The sequence below is a fragment of the Cygnus atratus genome, chromosome 7 (assembly GCF_013377495.2).
Source record: "Cygnus atratus isolate AKBS03 ecotype Queensland, Australia chromosome 7, CAtr_DNAZoo_HiC_assembly, whole genome shotgun sequence".
NCBI classification, from domain to species: domain Eukaryota; kingdom Metazoa; phylum Chordata; class Aves; order Anseriformes; family Anatidae; genus Cygnus; species Cygnus atratus.
In genome coordinates this window covers 32608539-32627883 of record NC_066368.1, presented here as the reverse complement: position 1 = coordinate 32627883, position 19345 = coordinate 32608539, and the positions used below count along the sequence as shown (strand labels likewise).

The 19345-nt window shown below is 35.4% G+C and overlaps 1 protein-coding gene across 2 annotated transcripts in view; it reads left to right on the top strand.

Annotated features, from left to right (window-relative positions):
* SH2D4B (SH2 domain containing 4B) overlaps positions 1 to 15893 on the top strand; it is a 119604-nt gene extending 103711 nt beyond the window's left edge. For both annotated transcript variants that reach the window (XM_050712099.1, XM_035544713.2), the window contains 2 exons: positions 10502 to 10722; positions 13639 to 15893. In XM_050712099.1, coding sequence (XP_050568056.1) covers positions 10502 to 10722; positions 13639 to 13731 — 314 coding nt within the window. In that variant the 3' untranslated portion in view covers positions 13732 to 15893. The remainder of the gene's footprint in view (positions 1 to 10501; positions 10723 to 13638) is intronic.
* Positions 15894 to 19345: the final 3452 nt, after the last annotated feature.

Genomic DNA, 19345 nt, shown 5'->3' with positions numbered 1-19345 from the left:
CCTCTCTCATTTTCAAATTCAGCAATTTGAATTCAGCAAACAAAAATATGAGGATTTAAATAAGAAGTTTCAAGATGAATAATGTAAGTAAGTGACATGATTAAGATGTGCTTGCAAATTATGCCCACAAGCTAGAATTTCTTTTTTTCCTTTGTTGTTTGCATGACAAAGACTAAATGAATGCACGTATTTTGTCTTCCTGGAGAAAGGATGGTGAATATTGGCCACTAACTTTCTGAAAAACTTCTAAACATTTCAATTTTCACACACAACATAATATCAGTGACTATTGTACCAGAACAGCTCAGTTTCTCTTTGATTGCTGAGCCAGGGTCATAGCTCAAATCAGCTTTTTTGCTCCACTTTGTTTTTGTATTACAATACTGTACCGTTTCCAACCTTGTCAGGCTGCTCTAGTGAGCTATTTCTGTGTGCGCTTTACTGATTATACAAATCTTAATATTTCAAAAGATACAGTGAGGTTTTAATATTTACTTTTCATTAGTAACATCATGCACCTATCACAAAAGTTTGTTGATAGTCTGTATAGTTGGCTTTTTCACATATAATAGAAATAAAAATATACTCATATGTATGGTAAAGAGGTGAACATATCCTACAGGAATAATATTTATAACAAATTTCACTATTTAGATTAGTGCACTGATATTTTATCAGAGAATGTTTGTTTCTTATTTGGAGTTTGCAGACATCTCCATGAATATGCTCACTTACCGTACTATTTGCAGGAAATGGCAAGAATCTACAACAGCATCTAGGATGCTTATAAAGGCCTGGATGTATTTACAGGTTTTTGTTTTATTTTTAACTTTCATTTTTTATTTTCCAGTCATCCTATCAGCAAAGAGAAAAACACCATTAGCAAGAATATTTGCACTGTTTATATAAGGCATCCTATTTAGGTGCTTTGAACCTCTATGTTATTGATCTTCCATTGACTCTACCAGAGTGTAAAACTACACTTACACACACGCACACACGCACAAGCAATCTGGTTTGAGAAGCCATTGAAAATGGAATAGTTAACAGTTCCTTTTTTAAAATGAGCTACTTTTCAGAAACTGTTTAGATGAGAAAAGCTAAGTAGTAATAGCAGAGATTTAATGCAGGAATTTGAGATCATAATAGCCCATCTCTAAAGAAAAATTCAATATATATATATATGAGATAAACTTAGAGGTGTAAAAGGTTAAATATCTTTATTGTGCTCTTTTGTCTTCTGATAGACAACATGTAACAATGGACAAAGAAAAGAGATGGTTTGAAATCTTTGTTTTTCTCCTGGCTAACGCAGTCTATATGCTGATCTGACAGGAAGGAAAGAAAGATGCCAACACTGTGCTTTGAGGAGAGATTAATAGACAAATTTATAGCTCTGTTATACCAGTGGTATATTCAGGCAAGTAAAGCAAATGCCTATCTTTTATGTGCTGCACTGCTTGTTAGTGAATATGGTGTAAATATTTTGACAGCGAGTATAAGGGCTTTTACAGTATTTGAGAGTTTGGATATAGAATGAACTTTAAAGGAGACAGTTAATGGGTATGTTTTCAGCAAAATGCATAGGGAATTAACTGTGAGACACACTGATAACAATGGTTGTAGCACATCTGATTTTCTGTAAACCTGAAGGAAAATACCCATTATAACTGCATTACTCTTTTAGATAGGATTTTCAAGATCCCCAGGGGAGGAGGACCCCCATTTCCTTCTGAATTTCAGTATCTTTTTAATTGCTTTAAGGAATCTTAGCCTTAGGGAATTAAGAAAGCTTCTGAGATCTGAGTTTTCCCTATTCTAAGAACTGCTTCATTCTGACAGAACAGAGAGATGAGTCCATATTATTAAAACAAAACGTCAGGCCTATATATTTTCACATTTGATACTTTTTCTCATTGACTTCTTCCTGTATGTAGAGGCTCAAGATAGTGCTATTCACTGCATATGTCTTCAAGGAGAACTTGTTTAGAGCATGGTGCATTATCAGTATTCCTCCTCCTTGCCTGAAGGGATCTCTTGCAAAAAAACAACCATAGCTTTGCCCTGCTTCAGACAAATCCAAACCCTCCTGGCTGGACAGTGGAATCACATGGGCAGCATTTGCCCATACAATGCCACATATGTTGCTTTTCTCTGCAAACAGGAAAGTTTTGCTATTTATTTATTTACTGCATATTTTAGCTTTTACTTTTTGTGACCTATTGCCCACCTTTTCTCTATTATCAGTACAGAGAGCCATACTTGGGACACTTATGGACGCTATTCCATTTACTGGGACTTAAATTCAGATTACCAACACGCAGCACAGCAAATAATCTCTGCATTCTCACCAGCTGTAAGAAAGAAAAGCATTTCTTAGGAGCTCTGTACCCCTTGACTTTTGGGCTCTTGTAACGCTTGTGTCCAGGTTTTGAAAAAAACTCAACTGTCAATTTGCTAGCGTGTTTTTTATTTTGTTTATTTATTATTATTATTTTAAACCTGGACATTTATTTTGATGCCTAAATGGGAACAGAACACTTTTGAAGACCTAGTCCCATGTGAGTTTATCCTGCATTAACAGCAGATGGTGAATAACTTCAACAGATTTGTTTCTGTTACCATCAGTCTTTGATTTACTCCCCTGCTTTGCTTTTCAGTCTTTATTGCTTCTGTTCTGAAACAGCAAAGTCAGAGCTATTGTTATCTCTCAGCCATAGCTTTTTCACACAATACTATTGATCTCTTCTTTCACTATTTGCTTTCTTGCACCATCCAAAAAAGCATTGTGACTTTAAAAGGAAGGAAAAGGAGAGAATAAGCCTTTTTAATAAGCTGACACACTGTAAGATCCTATTGCTGCAAATATTTGTGCATATATTTAATTATGCGAGCTGTTTCTGATGTAAATGCTTGAGAAATGACAAGGTGTGACCTAGATACGTACATTATCCTCTGGCTATTTCAGTTGCAGATCAGTCCATAAGCCATCATAAACAATAACAAAGTTCTTAAATTTTATGTGACATTGGTAGTCTTAAGGATAACATAAAGAATTAATTCTAGACATCATAGTTCGTTGACGAATTGTGCACTTCCCAGTGAACACCAATAAGTATGTTCAGTTAACTTAAGAGTTCTCATATGGACTTACACCCGTGGGAGAGAATTGAAAAAGTCAACATGTGGAAACTATTGCTTGAGTGATATAGAGATTACTTTTCTTGAGAGCATAAACTATAGCTGCTCTAGTTCTTGCACTGCAGGGAAGCAATCGCTTCACCTTCCCTGCTTTTATTCTCTTGGTATTTCTGAGTGGCTGAAGGAGCTGGATTTTTCACCTTCTCCTAGGCCAGATCTGGTAGGTAGTGTCATGAATCCAAACATTAATTTCAGGCCTTTTGTTTCCCACCTTATTAGGGAATCTAGGGAATATATATATATATATATATGTATATATATATATTCTAGACTTTAGTTCCCCAGTTTCAGTTTTCGTCTTAGCTAGTGGTTGTTATTGGTGTGTATCTGCCTTTGTCATGGGGCTCCAGAATCGATGACCCCCTTCCATTAGGTTCATAGACTTGTATTCTTGCAAGCTGTTCTTGCACTTTCTGATGGTGGTTTATGCAAATCCTGCTGTGCTTCCGCAGCCTGTTGGACAGCTCTACCCAGCCAGAAGTCTTATGGGTAGAGAGCAAGAGATTCTTCTGGAGAGCTTGTGGCACTGCTGCAACATGGGTTCCAAATGAAAAAAGAGGGAGTGGTTGTAACACTTAGGGGTTGTAGAATGCCTCAGGTTTCTTTTTTAGCCCTAACTATATACTGAGTACACAAACTGAACTTTTCCTACCACTGACAGAAGGAAGTTTACATTGCGAAGGCTATATCCTTTTAAAAATCTTTACACTTTTTGGTGCCACTGCTGCTTTGCTGCAAATATAGATTCTAGTGCTTTAACATTGGTACAATCGCAGTGTACTTTATTATTTTGTACTACCTTTTAATACATACTGTTGTCTCAAGTACTGGATGGATATTTTCCTTTTACTGTTGCATTTTGAAGCACAATAGTGATTTTTATTATATTCTCAATTTTAAGTAATGTAATTTAAAAATAAAAATTGCTTCTCTATCATTTATACTTCCATGAAATGGATGGGTCTACTTTTTTGTTTCTTTGAATATTAACACGAGAGGCTTCCCATTTTTTGTCAAATTTTGCTTGCTAGAAGGACGCCTTTACATACCATCATGGATCATAGAAAGTACCTATCACAGGTACTTGCTAAAATAGCCCGGGACTCTCAGATGAATCTGGAAGGCACCTATTGAAATCCTTCTGACAAGCTGTGTAAGTTATGTTGAAATTTGGAATGAAGAAATGCAAATTCATTCCTACAAATTATTTGTCAATATTTATATTCTTTTTTTTTCTCTCTGTATTTTCTTTGTAATTATAGTCTGTCAGGCTTTGTGACAGAAAGTTCTTTTTTCCTTGTGTTCAAAATCTGAATGAGTCCATCCTTGAAAGCATCTTTTTAGAATGGATTTGTCAACATATGTTGTATAAAATGCAGCATAGTAACAGAACAAAACCAGTTAAGGAACATATAAAACCACGTGGAACTAATATAAAACCAGAAATATTACCAATAAAGATGTAAATTTACAAGAAGTGTAAGAACTCAAAAAAATTTTTTATTTTATTTTTTTTACTAGTAGGAATACCTTTCAAACTTGTATTTTGATTTTTATTTACTATTTTTTTCTAAACATTATGAACAAATGAACCTGTGTAGGCTCATCTAAAACCATACTAGCTGCAGTAGGATTCATCCTTCTGAATTTCTGTTTATTTTTCTCAGGATTTCTTCCAAGAATAGTTGCCTTTATTCATAAAGTCCCAAGTAGGTTGGCTCTTCCAACTACATGGTTTTTATTTTAATGATAATGTAGGCAGAAAAACCTGCAAGAGTCTTCTCTCTTCAAACTAGAACTTTTCTGTTTTAATAAAAACTATTTTGTTCCACTGGTATAGTTCTACTGGTATGTTTGTCCAGCTCTGTTTTTCAGTTACAGAAAAGGAAAAAATTGGCAAGTGCTTAGCAAACTGATCCTTCTAACCCTTATGTCATTCAATTACTTTCTCTCAAGTTACAGTTTAGACCTGACTGCATAATTGGACAAATATAGCCCTTTACATTATTTGGGAGTTATCTGCTAATTCTTCAAATTTCCTTGTGTTTACTCATTTATTTATTGTGTACACTTGCTCAAGATGTAATGTGTCTGTGTGAAGTTCAGTATGTGAATTATTCATGTAATGAGTGCCAGGAATATTTATATTCATATAGACTTTGATCTAATCCCACTGATGACAAAAGAAATATTAGTATGGGCTTCTCTGTGTTTTGGATCTTCCTCCTAATTTTGATTGGTGACCTAAATCACACACTTCCCTGGTTAGATGTCTTAAGCTGTGTAAACAGGATGAGTTTCTTTCCTATTCATTGATTACCTGTGAATATTCATAATTGTTCAACAAATCAATTTTGTATGAAATAGAAGGCTTTTCATAATGGTCATGAAAGCACTTTTGGCATGAATGGTCTCATTAATATTTATTTATGCCTGCATTTGTGATGCTTTTTCTCGGAGTAAAACCTCACGCACTAGAGTGTTTGAGATCAAGCTAATGAAAAAATATTCAAAAGGAGGGAAAACATCAGCTAAACACATAATTTCTATTGCAGGGGAGTAAATGAATGCTGCTGGGCTGTGTTTGTACCTGCTGTCTCTCTAATCTCAGTCAACCTCTTGGTTTGTATAAATGCATATTTAAAATGTATTGATCATTAAGACCAAACTATATTTATATATTGACATTGTTATAACACATGGTACATAAGGTCACCAGTAGGTCACAACAATGGACATGATGTGACCTATCAGTATATTCAAAAAACAATTTTAGACTTTTGCCTTCTTGGCAAAGTTTATCAGTTTTTTTTTTGTTTGGATTTGTGCTTGTTATGGCATTATCTGAACAAATATTTATGTATTTCATCTCCTGAGTTTCACTCAAGGATGTATGTAGGATAATGCTGAGAGAAGAGTGGGAAGCTGAAGTGTCACCCCATAATATTTCAGAATAGTATTTTCTTGCTATTGAGACTTCTGTAAACTTGAAGGGAACATCAAAATTCCTCAGCTGTGCCCACCAAACTCGTAATGGACTCTGCAGTTGTCATGTGAGCTTAGTATACTCTAAATATTACGATGTTCTTTTTCCTCTTTTTTTTTTTTTAGAAATTGGTGGCATTAAAAGAACATGATTACAGCAAAAATGTTAAGATTTGCCTATCATCTACAAATTGTCCTTATAGGTGCTGTATTTAAAAAAAAAAAGTTGTTAATTAGGAACAGATCAGTTAATGATGACTACCTGTCTTATGATTTGAAATAGCTGTCTTTAGAAATATTGTTCTCTCATTAAGGACACCAAATGTTTGTTTCAAAGAATTACAACACCAGAATGTTTAAAGCTGACATGTAGACATGTGTGATATGATGGATGCATGCAGTGAATTTGGGGGTAGGGAGCTAAAGATAAAGCCAGCTGCTAGGATTTCAATGTTTTCAAGAGGAGTTAGTTACACCTTTAATCCTCTCCCAGTCAAAATCCTACTGCTCTTTGGCAATTTCCTATAGACAACAGTAGTGTGCATTTTCTGAGAGAAATTATTTGGCATGACAGGTAGAACATGTAAGGGAGGTACTGAAGTGAGTTTCAGTGGGGTAGCTAACTTCCGTTCAAGTACACTGTTATGTATTTGGCCACATAAAAAGTTAAAATGGTGATACTGATGATTGATTGATCATGAAGTATATTTTTAAATGACTGCTTTGCAAAGTTGAAAGGAATACTGTTTTTGATACTGTGTGCCAAATCAACTGGCATAAATAAATGTAATTCTTAATGTTATTTGCAATAGTTTAAAGTAAATAGAGCAGTGCTGCTTTACACCAGCTGAATAAGTTGCTTTTTTTCCTTTTTTTTAAAAGAGATTAGCAAGAATTAGAGAGAAAAAAAAATAGCTTTCAAAGCACCAATGGTTTCTTTTTCCAGATAATACTTCCAATTAATATCCTAACTAACACAAATAAGGGCGCTGGTGATTCTAAACCTCTTACCAGAGCCTTGGGAAACCAAAGTTTCTTGACTTCAGTTCAAACAATTTTAAGTGTTCATGTAGGGCTTTCACAGATGTTGTTTATTTCTCTACAACCGTCTCAGGAGTGAGCACTGCCACTCTTTTTCTAGTTGTCTTGAGTATAGTATAATGTTTTTGAAAGGGTGGAGGGAGACTCAGTGCTGCAATCACCACCCGCTGTAGAATTGAACCAGAGAATAAAATAATACGGAGATGAAGAGAGAGGAGCAGGGAGAAGGAAATGGTTTCTCATGAGCTGTTAACAGAGCCAGGAGAGAAAAAGGGAAGAAAGCATCTGGCTGATAATTTATTACACCATCTTTAGGAAAAAAGAGAATAAAAGAAAAAAGAACTTGGCTGTGAGCAATGTAGCATCTCTCACCTACTCAATGACATAAAGTGCCCAGAACAAAAATACGTTCTGGCAAAGAAGATAACATCATGTGGAAGCCTGCAGTGTTTTAGCTCTACTGGTGGGAGTTGAGAGCAGGTGAACAGATTGTTTAGTATTAAACTAACCGATGCTAAATGAATTTGGTATTATATGCGTGATAGTGACGGCCATTCAAACTCCAGAAATGCCCTGAGAATAATGTTCACCGTATAACACAAACTAGTTTTTTGTTTTGTTTTGTTATTTACAAAACCTGATTCTTATAGCTGCCAAATTGTCTAGGCCAACTCATTCCTTTTCAGTGCTGCATAACCATTCTGCCACTGCAAAGACTTAGAGAAGGGGTAGTTGTAACAGCATCCAGTTGCTACACCAAAATTTATCTGCATATTTTTAGTCTAGAATTACAGTATAAATATTGATTACTGGAATTAATATACCATTTGCTGATGATGGAACTGTTTATTGTTTCCTGGACCATTGACTGCTGTGAGCTTTTTACAGTGTTGCTCATTCAAGTGTGTTTCTAGAAGAGATGTCTCAAGGAAGTAGTCATCATTATCACAATAAAAAATTTTCATTAGTTCAAATTAGGTCAAATTGACAGAAAACTGGATATTTGTCTTAATAAATAGTTTGATTTCTTGGCATGTGGCACCTGGTCTACAGCTTTGCATAATGTGCTATATCATATGGATTCAAACTAGTACTGTCTTTTCATTTGAACAGAGTTTTTTTTAACAATTCATCTTGGAATTCTTCCAATAAATCTGTTTTTAGTTTTGCAAAGTACAGTAATTGACACTGATGACTGAGCAGTTGCATGCTGTTTCTAAACAAATGCATATGTTTGCATGTTTACTGCCTGTTTTGCATGTCTGGTGCAAAGATGATGTAATATCCTCCAGAAAATAGAACTGTACCTCATTTAGCAGAGCATATGTTTCTATGTTTCTTCTTAGTACTGATGATACTTCAATAGGAACCTCTGAGTCCCACTGGGATGTAGCCCTTGTCATGTCCATCATTGCACCAAATAAAACTGTAAAAGAAATTCATTGCCTCAAAGTAGATAAAAACTGAATGAGGAATATCCTTTCTATCTTAATGTCACACAGTGCTTGCTTTTAGGATCCAGATCTCCGTAGTTCCTTCATACATCTCTCAGAGGCAAAATTTTCTGTGTGGGCTTAATTCAAGCATCCTGCAGTTTGTTTTTTCAGGTAGGCCCTCCTTTGTACTAATTGGCAATTCCTGAGATATGGTTATTATTATACTAAAACAATGTGGCTTTCGGTACTGGGACTCCATGGAACGCTCACTGGGATGTGCGTAGGATTCTATGATGACAAACAGTTCCCTTAAATATTACATGTATTGCTTTGAGAAAGTTTAGCTTCACAGAAAGTAACTTTGGAACATGTACATATATAATTTATTGACATTTGTGCCATGTTTACATCCAGGATGGCCTAATTCAACATCTGTTCCTGATTATGAGCATCTGGTATTTTACAGATAATTATGAGACATGAGCTTATCATCCTCTAGGCCTACCAGACAAATTGGAACCAAGCTTTCTAGGTGGATGGTAAGGCATGGTTCAGTGCTGGGTGCAATTCTGATCACACCTTTTGCATTGTTCTTCAAGGTTTATCTCTTGTACCCTGTATGCAGGAAGAAGTAACAGCAACTTCAGTGTTGTATCCTAGGATAAGAAAGGAAAAAAAAAAAGCAATGAAAGTTTTTCTTGAAAGCTCTGTTCCTGTTAAACTTTATTCCTTGCTTTACTCTAAAAATCTGAATTTATAATCCTTCTTTTGCCCTGACAAGTAATTTTATCAGACAGCAAAGGAATGAATTTGGGGGAGGACATAAACTACTTGGTGACAAGGATATGGAGAAAGACTTTGTTCCCTAATATGCTGTCTAGAAAGGTAAGTTGGCTTATAGAAAAACCAGCATCAACTGCAGGATGACAGCTGCGTACCATAAGAAAACGCATAGAATTGTCTTCTCTTGTCCTAGAGCAAGGTGCATAACTCATTATTGTTCATTATGAACTGTGAAGACTAGCTCAACTCTGGTTAACAAATACGATATCCAGTCCTTCACGTTGGTACTCCACACAAAGTGGATGCTCCTCTTTGGTTAGTGGCTACAATTATATTAACTCGAGGAGACTATTACTCCGAAATTAAGCCTGAAATGTCCCAGAAAGGAAGGACTGTGATCTTTGTTTCTTCTTTTCCTCTGTAACAGTATTTCCTAGAAATGCAAGCCTGTGAATAGGTAATCTAACATATTAACCTCTGTTAACAGCTCTGTTAGCTGCAGCATTTGCTTTCTTTGTGCTCCAATTTATCTATGTGCATTTATGAATGTTTGTGTGTATTTATGTACAAAAACAGAAAAATACATTTTCTTCTGGCACTGATATCATATTCCTTCCTTAGGACCTGATAAAACAGGTGTAAAGCAACGCAGTCAGAAGTACTGCAGTACAATTGCAAATATCAGCAAAGTATTGCGAGTTAAAATTGCAGTGTAAAACTATGCTAGTACTGCTAAGGGATCTCTTTTACAGAATTCACCTGCCTGATGTGCCAGTTGTGTTTCCCTTGAAAAGGTGGTAAGGTGAGAAAAAGAAATTTTTAATCAGATAATTAAAATGAATATCCCGCAGGGCATCATCACAACTCATATAGCTATCCTTCAAAAGCAGGTAACAATTATGTAGTCTTCAGAGCAGTAACTCCTCCTATAAACATTTTAATATTGAGAAGCTAGGCAATTTTAGTTTCACTTGTGCTCTGAATTTGTTTCATTTGATCTACTAAGCTCTGCCAGAGTTGTTGTCTTCATAGCTACACCTTTTATTCCTTGCCAGGTATTATCAGCCGCCAGGAGGCAGAAGAGTTGTTGATGAATAAATCTGAAGGAACATTCCTGGTGCGAGTCAGTGAGAAAATCTGGGGCTATGCGTTGTCTTATCGCCAGCAAAGTGGGTTCAAACACTTCTTGGTTGATGCTTCGGGGGATTTCTACAGCTTCTTGGGGGTAGATCCAAACCGACATGCAACACTGACAGATCTTATTGATTTTCACAAGGTAACACTTGCTAGGTAGAGATCAATAGCTGAGTGGAGGGGATTAATAATTTAAAGATGAACCATGTAATTTGAAACCACACTGGAAAGTAGAAGTAACGATAGTGGGGAAAAGAATATACGTATATATTCTAGAGTAAGCCTAGCTGTAACATTTATGGTTTGTGTCTGTCTTCTGTTGCAGTGAATCAGAAAGCTTTTTCCTTTCTTTCAAAAGCTTCAGTATTTATTTGTGTTCCCTTCTAAGCAGATTCGTATGTGATGTATACTTTCATGAGCTAAAAATGAACTAATAAGGGCTGACAGAGCTAACGCTTTTTGAGCCTCTTTGCTTTATAAAATTGGATTGGCAATACCACAGGAAAGGTCTTTTAGTGAAATTTCATCATTTTTCAGCCTTTGATGTGAAGGCTGTAATGTGCAAAATCATAGGAGCAGGGCATTATGGGAAAGAAGGGAATATGTAGGTTTTCTCTTGTCGGGATGTGCTAAGGATTGTTCCTTAGTATCCAAAACAATCTTATGAGAGTAATTTGCTTGAAGTCTTTGGTGAGTTTAGATGTGCTTGAATTACTTTGCCTCTTTGTTTCCTGTTTACCAGGTGGAGACTAAATAGGAGCACCGTTTCTGATGGTGTAGGTTGTTTTCATCATCTTACCTTTCTCTCCATCTTATTCATTATTTTTAATCCTGCTTTTCTCTCTTAGCCACCCTTACAATTTCTCTTGATCCTCTTTTCAAGATTTCTCTGCGTTTCCTTTTTTTCACCCTTTTGGCACTCTCATTTCAAACTAATTCTGTTTTTTTGTTTGTTTGTTTGTTTTTCCCCTTCCTTTTCTTCACAGCATTTAATTTTTCCAATATTCAGTCTTGCAGACACTAAGGAGAGATTATATTTATTCTAATTTCCATTCTTTTCTAAATCTTTCTGTTATTCCGGTTAGTTTGCAACATCTCTTCAGTCAAACCTGCACACTATTTCTTCCAGCTGTAATCCTTATATTGCAACTGTTATTAGCAGTACAGTATGCTACTGTAAGTCACCTTTTTGTAATTTTATTTAACAAAATGAAGCTGACTTTCTCAGAATTTACATTTCATGAAGGAACAAGGATTATGACATGATATCCTTCATAAAAACATAGATAGTCACTACTTAAATAGGATTTTTAGTTGACCAAATCAAAAAATAAATGAATCAAGGGCAGAAAATCCCAAACTCATTCAGGTTGGATGAAAAAGATTAGTTTGTCCTGTTTTCATCACAGCTTTTCTCATCCTAGGCAATCACTGTACTAGAAACCTATCTATTTACAGACTTGTCAGAAGCAGAACAGCTTTTAGATTATGATGTTTAAAAAAAAAAAAAAGTTTCTTAGGTATCCCCTGATAATAGTTAACAGTTCCCTCTGTGTTAAGCCTATCAGAGGAAATGCTTCGTGTTTAATGTTTCCACACAGTTCTCTTTTATCTGTTTAACTTAATAGTTACATTAAAACTGGTCTCTTTGACTAGTTCAGTAGGCATCTTATCCCCTCACTCAAGTGTTTTTTCTGGTAATCAGCTACACAATCTTGATGTAAATGATTGCACAATGGACACACACTCTTGTGCAGCTATTGCTATATTGTTTGGAAAAAATGCCACTTCCTCATTGCTGTTTTTGGCAAGAGTATAGCTCCCCAAACCAAAAGATATCCGAACTTCTTTGAGGGTTCCTTTTCACTTTCAAGCAAAATGAGCAGGGCTGACATATCTTCTTTTTTTCAGGTGCTTATATTTATTCATTTACTACTGCTTCATTTCAGTTAAAAAAAGAATTAGAATAGGTCATTCAGCTGACACATATAAGGGATGGTAACCATTTGGAAGAACAAAATTCTTACAGAAGTGAGTGTGAATGTTCATTTTCTGTTATTTGCATTTAAGCACTTTCCAGAAGGCAAGAATAACACATCCAACATAATTGCTAAATCATTGTATTTACTTCCTCATAATTTTCTCAAAAGTATTTAATTTGAATAGTAACTTTATGAAGCTAGCCTGATGAGTGAAAGAATGACAACTGCATGTGTCCTGAGGAAATCAGGCACTGAATTTCCATTGTATTTTTTAATGGAAACTAGATGCTTTTTGAAAATTTTAGGCCCAAAACTTGGATCAAACTTTATGCTATTGTAGTCAATAATATTCTGAATTCTGACTCATTTTGGTGCATTTGTAGATCTCAAACTTCTATTAAAAAAACAAAACAAAACAACAACAAAACAAAAAACAGAATTATCATTACTCTAGAAGTAGTGCAAAGACCTCTAGTTTTCTAATAAGATTTTTTTTTTGGGTGGTATTTAATTTATGAGAAGAGGTGCTATTTGTAAAAAAACATCTTTACCTTAGCAAGGTTAATATCCTTCAACTCTGTAATCAGCCAAAAAGCTGTTACTGTTGTGTGTGAGCACTCAATGTGGAGCTCTTCCTCAGTCCACCTGGGGAAGCTTCTTTCATCCCAAGGACTATGGAAGTAGCATAGTAGGACTGGCATGTGTGTTAAATTAACCACTGAGAACACCCTTTACAGGCATCTATAGCTTTTTTCTTAATATAGCAACTTACAGGTAAGTCAAATCACAGCCTTTTTTGTATAACAACTATTTGATTTCACTATTTGATACTAGCCCAAGTTACTACTGGCATGAATACAAAATAAAGAAAGCATGAAGAAAATGAGTACTTGATAGGATCCCTTTGCTGTCTTTACTTATTTTATCAAGTATTGTTTGTGATCAATTATCAATTACAGTGGAGTGTGTGTTTTATTATTATTATTATTTTTTATTGCTATTGGTTTCTTTTCTTGAAAGACAGGGAAAGGCTTGGACATCTGTGAACGATATTCTAATTGGTTGTATCTTTTTAGGAGGAAATCATCACATCCTCAGGTAGGGAGCTACTACTGGAACCATGTGGACAGCAGAAGAATCCACCAGACTACAGCCCTTTATTCGAGTAACCAGAACTAACAGTAATGTGTTCTGGATAGCTACAGTAATAGATAGCTACAAAAGTAAACACTAAAAAGTAATTAACAAACTTTCAAAGCCACTAGTCTTGTGGCCAAAATAAATATCCTCATTAGAAGACCCAAAATATTTCTGTTTCACATCTGAATTATCATTATTATTCATATTGCTAATATTCTGAAGATGAGAACTTACTGTCAGATTGCAAATGAAGACTGTTACCAGAAATTTTTAAGAGGTTGTGGCCAATTGCACTGAAAGCTAAGTTCCTATCTTAATTTTCTTAATGTTTAAGATTGAAAAATAAAATCATATATTTGTAACAGCTAGAAGTATGGATGGGAATTATTCATCAAGTACTGTATAGAGTACCAATATTGTTGAACGGGTTCTTTTTTCCAAAGCAAGGTTTATCAGTTTCTGTTGACAATCTCATCACTCAGTGATTCACTTTTGATAACAAGAGATGCAGTCTTAAAATGTCCTTTTACAGTTTGTCATTGCTAAAATGTTTAGGTATAGCTGGAAACTTGCCATCATGCTTTTGAATATAGACCGACAAAGTTAACCACAGCAGACAGTCAGAACAAGGTCATTCACATTTTATTTACGATTTCATGCAGTCCAGCTGCCGTGGAAGGAATTTGACTTCTGTACAGAAAGTGGTTAGTTTCTTCTAAATTAGTTATTCTAGTAACCACAACTCACACTGATCTTGTCATATTTTGTGTAGTGATGTGCAACACGCTGGAGATTGCTAGCTTTATTTTGCTATAGTACCAGATACCTTCCTTAGCTGAGCTATAAATGGTTACTCTAACACCTCATAATAAAGCAAATCAAGAAGTGCAGCAAATAAGCAATGCTTATTAGCTGGAACAGTTGATCTTAGTTTACATTTCTCAGATGAGAAGACAGCTGGGCTTCTTGCAACAAGTAGTTTTACAGTGCTAGAACATTCTATAGCTACAGCTAATATCTTGAGTAACAAATTGACTTGGAAGCTAGATAAAGGGGCAAGATACCCAAGTTGTTTTGGAATTTTGTTAAAGTGTGGTCCTCTGCAGGTCGGCAGGGGTGGATCCCCAAAATGGAATACAGCTTTGCAGTTCTGAATGTAGACGTAATTCCTCTATTAGGATCTACAATCTCTGTTAAATGAGAAGCCTGGTATGTCTGATCTGGGTCTACAATACACCTGGTAAAGGTATATACAGACATGAATCCAGCTGGTGGAGCTCAGCACAGGGTAATTCACTGTGCTTTTCAAATATAGACCGTATAGAAACCATCACAGAAAGTTGCGTGTTTTTTTTCATTCAGTAAGTGCCCCTCCAAAGAGACCCCATATCTATACTATCTGCTTTCTCAAAAAACTAGCTCTCATTTTGCACCTTTTATATAGGCATCTCAAGAATCCCCCCATCTTCAGGTTATTTACAGCTGCACATGTTCCATTACAGAAGAACTGTACCCCTACTTTACAGGAGAAGGGAAAGGGACATTTTAAAGTTAAGAAGTGTAAATATACAAAGACTCTGAGGCCAGAGAGCAGCAGTTGACTGTAGGACTGATAGCCCAAAGAGAGTACTGAATAATTAAGACGATATTTAGACATCTAAACATCTTTGCAGAGTGGTATTTTGCCTTAAAGAACTGTTTGTTTGTTTGTTTATTTGTTGTTTTTTTAAAGGCATAAAATGACTTCTCTTAGGAGAAGTTGCTAAGCATGCTGGAAAACATATATGCAATTTCCAGAGTTTTTCTGAAGATTACTCAAGCCATTGTACACAATTTTGGGAATGTTTAAATACAGAAAATTGAAGAACTTGTTCAATAAGGAATTCACATTTGTAGAGATTATTAATATTACCACTATTTATATTTCTTTCTAGTTACACAATTCTCAACAACTTCCTGCATTTTGTTTAGTGGATAAGAAGGCTTGGAAATATGGCTCTGTATAGTACATGTCCTATTGTGATGTAATTAACAACCTAACGGCAGTTTCATTTTCATTTCAGACTACATTTCTTACTTCTAATTTTGTAAATTCCTCTGCCTATTCCATCTATTTCTTATGCTGGGTTTTACCTGGCTTTAAAATAAATTCCATGTAAGTTCCTCTGCAAATGAAATTACTGTCTGGAAAACTGCAATTTCATCTGAGAGTTTTATTATGCTAATAAATGTCAGAATTCTCAAGTAAAGGAATTGTTTTTTTTTTTTCTTTTTTTTTTTTCTCCCCCATAGCCCCACAGAAATAATAAAAAAAATGAGTCAGCCAATTCATACAGTATCAGCAAAGAAAAACTCAACAATATATAACCAGAAGCAGTAGCAATAAAATACAGTGCAGCTTAACTGAAGATAAATTTCAAAGGAAACAAAAGGAGATCATAGCAAGCAGAAATTAAGAAGAACAGAAGCTTTCCTTGGTAGACATGTGCAGCTGCTGCCAATACACTCAAGGGCTGTGGGGGAAGTACAATTGTGGAGATGATTTCTAAGCTACAATACTTCTTTTTGCCCTGCAGAAACTCAGTGGACTATGAAAAGGTAGCCATTTAGTGGGAAGAAGAGAAGGAAAAGCAGTGAAGGAGAAAACATGGAAAATGAAGAAAATAAGAAAGGGAAAAATATGCTTATCTGGTTGTTTTAGAAGCATTTTGGATTTTTGCTGCCCTTGGAGAAAGACGCTGCTACTTCCCCTTTGAAGGTGACCCTTTTATTCTGTAGGCCTCAGAGATTTCAGCTATGAAATGAGTTTGAGCTCTATCTACCTTGGAGCTAGATTTCACACTATTAGTCTACAAGAGTTGGGCTTGTCCACCTCTTGGTTGCAGCCTTGAACACTGTACCTGCTTCACTCTGTCTGCGTCTACATTTAGTGTTGTTTGAAGCTGTTCATCTCAGTATACAAAATCTTTTTAGTGCTGCAGTTTCATTGTCTGAAATGGCCAGCTTTATTCTATTATGCAATGACCTTCAAGTCTTGCTTTCAGATCTGTTTTTCTAGCAGTAGCTATTGTTGAGTCATAAGAGGTAGATGTTATGGATTTTCATTATAAGATTTCCTGTCAATTTTTCTTGTCAATGAGGCCACCGGGAATACAATGAGAGACCTATTATGGTAATTCTGTTTCATAGGGAAAAATGCTACAGCAATAAGGAAAACTTTTAAACACTTAAATGAATCAAACTTTTCTTTATATCTGTTTCACAGCAATAAAATATGGCATGCAAGTTCCCAAGCTTGTTTGCACGTATCTTTGAAAAAGCAGCTCTTGAAGATTTATTCTTGCTTCTTCCTGGATCCACAGATGCATCTGTTCTTTCTAATTTTGTTTTAATCTATTATATGTGCATACATAGACATCTCCAATTTACTACTGCTGTTTTCTGTAAAGGAGAGCAAAAATCAAGCAAAGAAACTGACAGCAATCCTGGATGAGATTTTCAAGGCACCATAAAGAATGTAGATGCCAGTCTATTATCTCTTACAATTACTGTAATGAAATAACTATCTAGTATGAGTATTTACATATTATTAGATGTATAACAGCATAATCCAAGCCAACTATTAAGTGCGGAAACCCTCTTGTGCTGAATAAGTACTGAGTAAAAGATGGCTCCTGCCTCAAGAGATATCTACTTAAAAATTTTAGTTACAACAGAGGTTATTTTCAGACTTACTGAGTAGAAACAGCTTCCAAAGACCATGAATTCAAAGTGAGAATTTCCAGTAGATTTCAATGACTTTGAATCAAATCCATAAAACCTGTTTCTCTGCTGAGGTGAACCAAGGTTAATACACTGGCTACAGTAAACCAATTCAGTTTTGTAAGAAATAGGGATCTGCTTCTGCTCATTCTTCCCCTGAGTCCCCACAAACCTGACTACAGAGCATTAACGGAGTTACACCACATTTCACTGCAGTCTAAACTCTTCTCTTTATGTAATGCCACAACACAAACTTGATCTCAAGTGAAATGGGGAAGTTCACAATGGGAGAAATTTTTCTCTTCCCTTGTATAAGTGAATTTGTTTCCATCATTTATAAGTTGGAGTCTATTTTTCAATGATTTTCAAGGACTGACTTTCTTTTCTGTCTTATTATGCCTCTACTTTAAGATTCCTTTTTCCTTTCCCAAGAGAATGGGGTTAGTGACCTCTGTGAAGTAATATCATGTCCCCTGGCTGGGCTATCAATTGCAGAATGACGTGTTTGCACTTGACCAGATGTTTGACTTGTGTTTCCTGAGATGAATCTTCTGGATACATACTGTCTGATGATAATGATACATAATTGAATTTTATAGCTAATTTCTTGCCATGCAAGTGCTGCATGAAACCTCTTCAAACATTTGTTTACTGCTAGCAATTAGTCCTGTAGCTTGTATATTTACATTATGACCCATAGCTAATGCACCTTTTCTACTAGGCTGGAGCCTTCAGTGAATTTGGTTTCTTCTCTCTTGGAGACTACTCTTCCAGTAGTTTTAAATTAACATAACAATTTTATAGTATCTTTATTAAACATTGATATTTTATCTTACTTACGGAGAAGAAATCACCACAAAGGAGACTTGACATTTAGTTTGGTCCTAATTTTGTCCTTTTGATCTGTGTGCAAAGAAAATACTTAGCATGTTTTTATGTCTCCTTTAAAGTTTTGCTGATATTTCTCCCCTGTTCTCAGTTTTAATGAGAATTTTATGTGGGAGAAGGTCATACACTCATGAACAATGGAGAATAGGAAAGAAAGGAGCTAGGACTGTCTTTATTCATAGTGGTTAACATACAACAGCTGGCAAAGTCTTTGATTTATTGTTTCCTGAGACAGAGTGTATTTCTTGCTTAGCATTCAGAGGATCTAGGCTGAGACCTACTGTCCCTCCTTGTCCCTTATACAACTGAAACAGAAAAGAGCTCATACAGAATCTGAAAACGGCCCAAATTGAGTTGAATGAGTAATGTTACATGCCCCAGGAGTGGTACAGAAGTAGCATATAGGAAAAATAAGTGAAGATCTCAATCATAAGAAGGTAAAGGCATTTTTTATATAGGTGTGTAGAGCTAGGAGTGTTTACATATTCTTGTTTGGTAGAAGTTAGTTCTTTTAATCATACAGTTGTGATTCATGGTCAACCATATGAAGATATGAGCAATCTTAACAGTCCTCCTATTATTCAAAAAAATCATAGAATTGTCTGAAAGGAAAATCAGAAATAATTCTCTTAGACAATAGTTATACATTACTATATGGTATGTGAAGCAGAGAATTTTTAAATGTGTTATACATAACTGTTGGGATATGAGAATGTAAAAGCTAGACACTGCTCACCACATAAAGCATAGTGAACTTATTAGCGTCATTTTTACAGCACTTAAAATTCAACAAGGAATAAAGCTATCCCAGGTTATACTCCTCTCCTGTAGGGAATGCTGTCAATGTTGTAAAAAAAGAAAATATCGTCTCATCTAGGATTTTAAACTTAATAGTGGACTTAAATATTATAGCAAAACATTTCAGAGACCTACACTAAACACTGTGCTGCACTTAGTAAGATAAACTGTTGCACTCATATTCGTTCTTGGTTC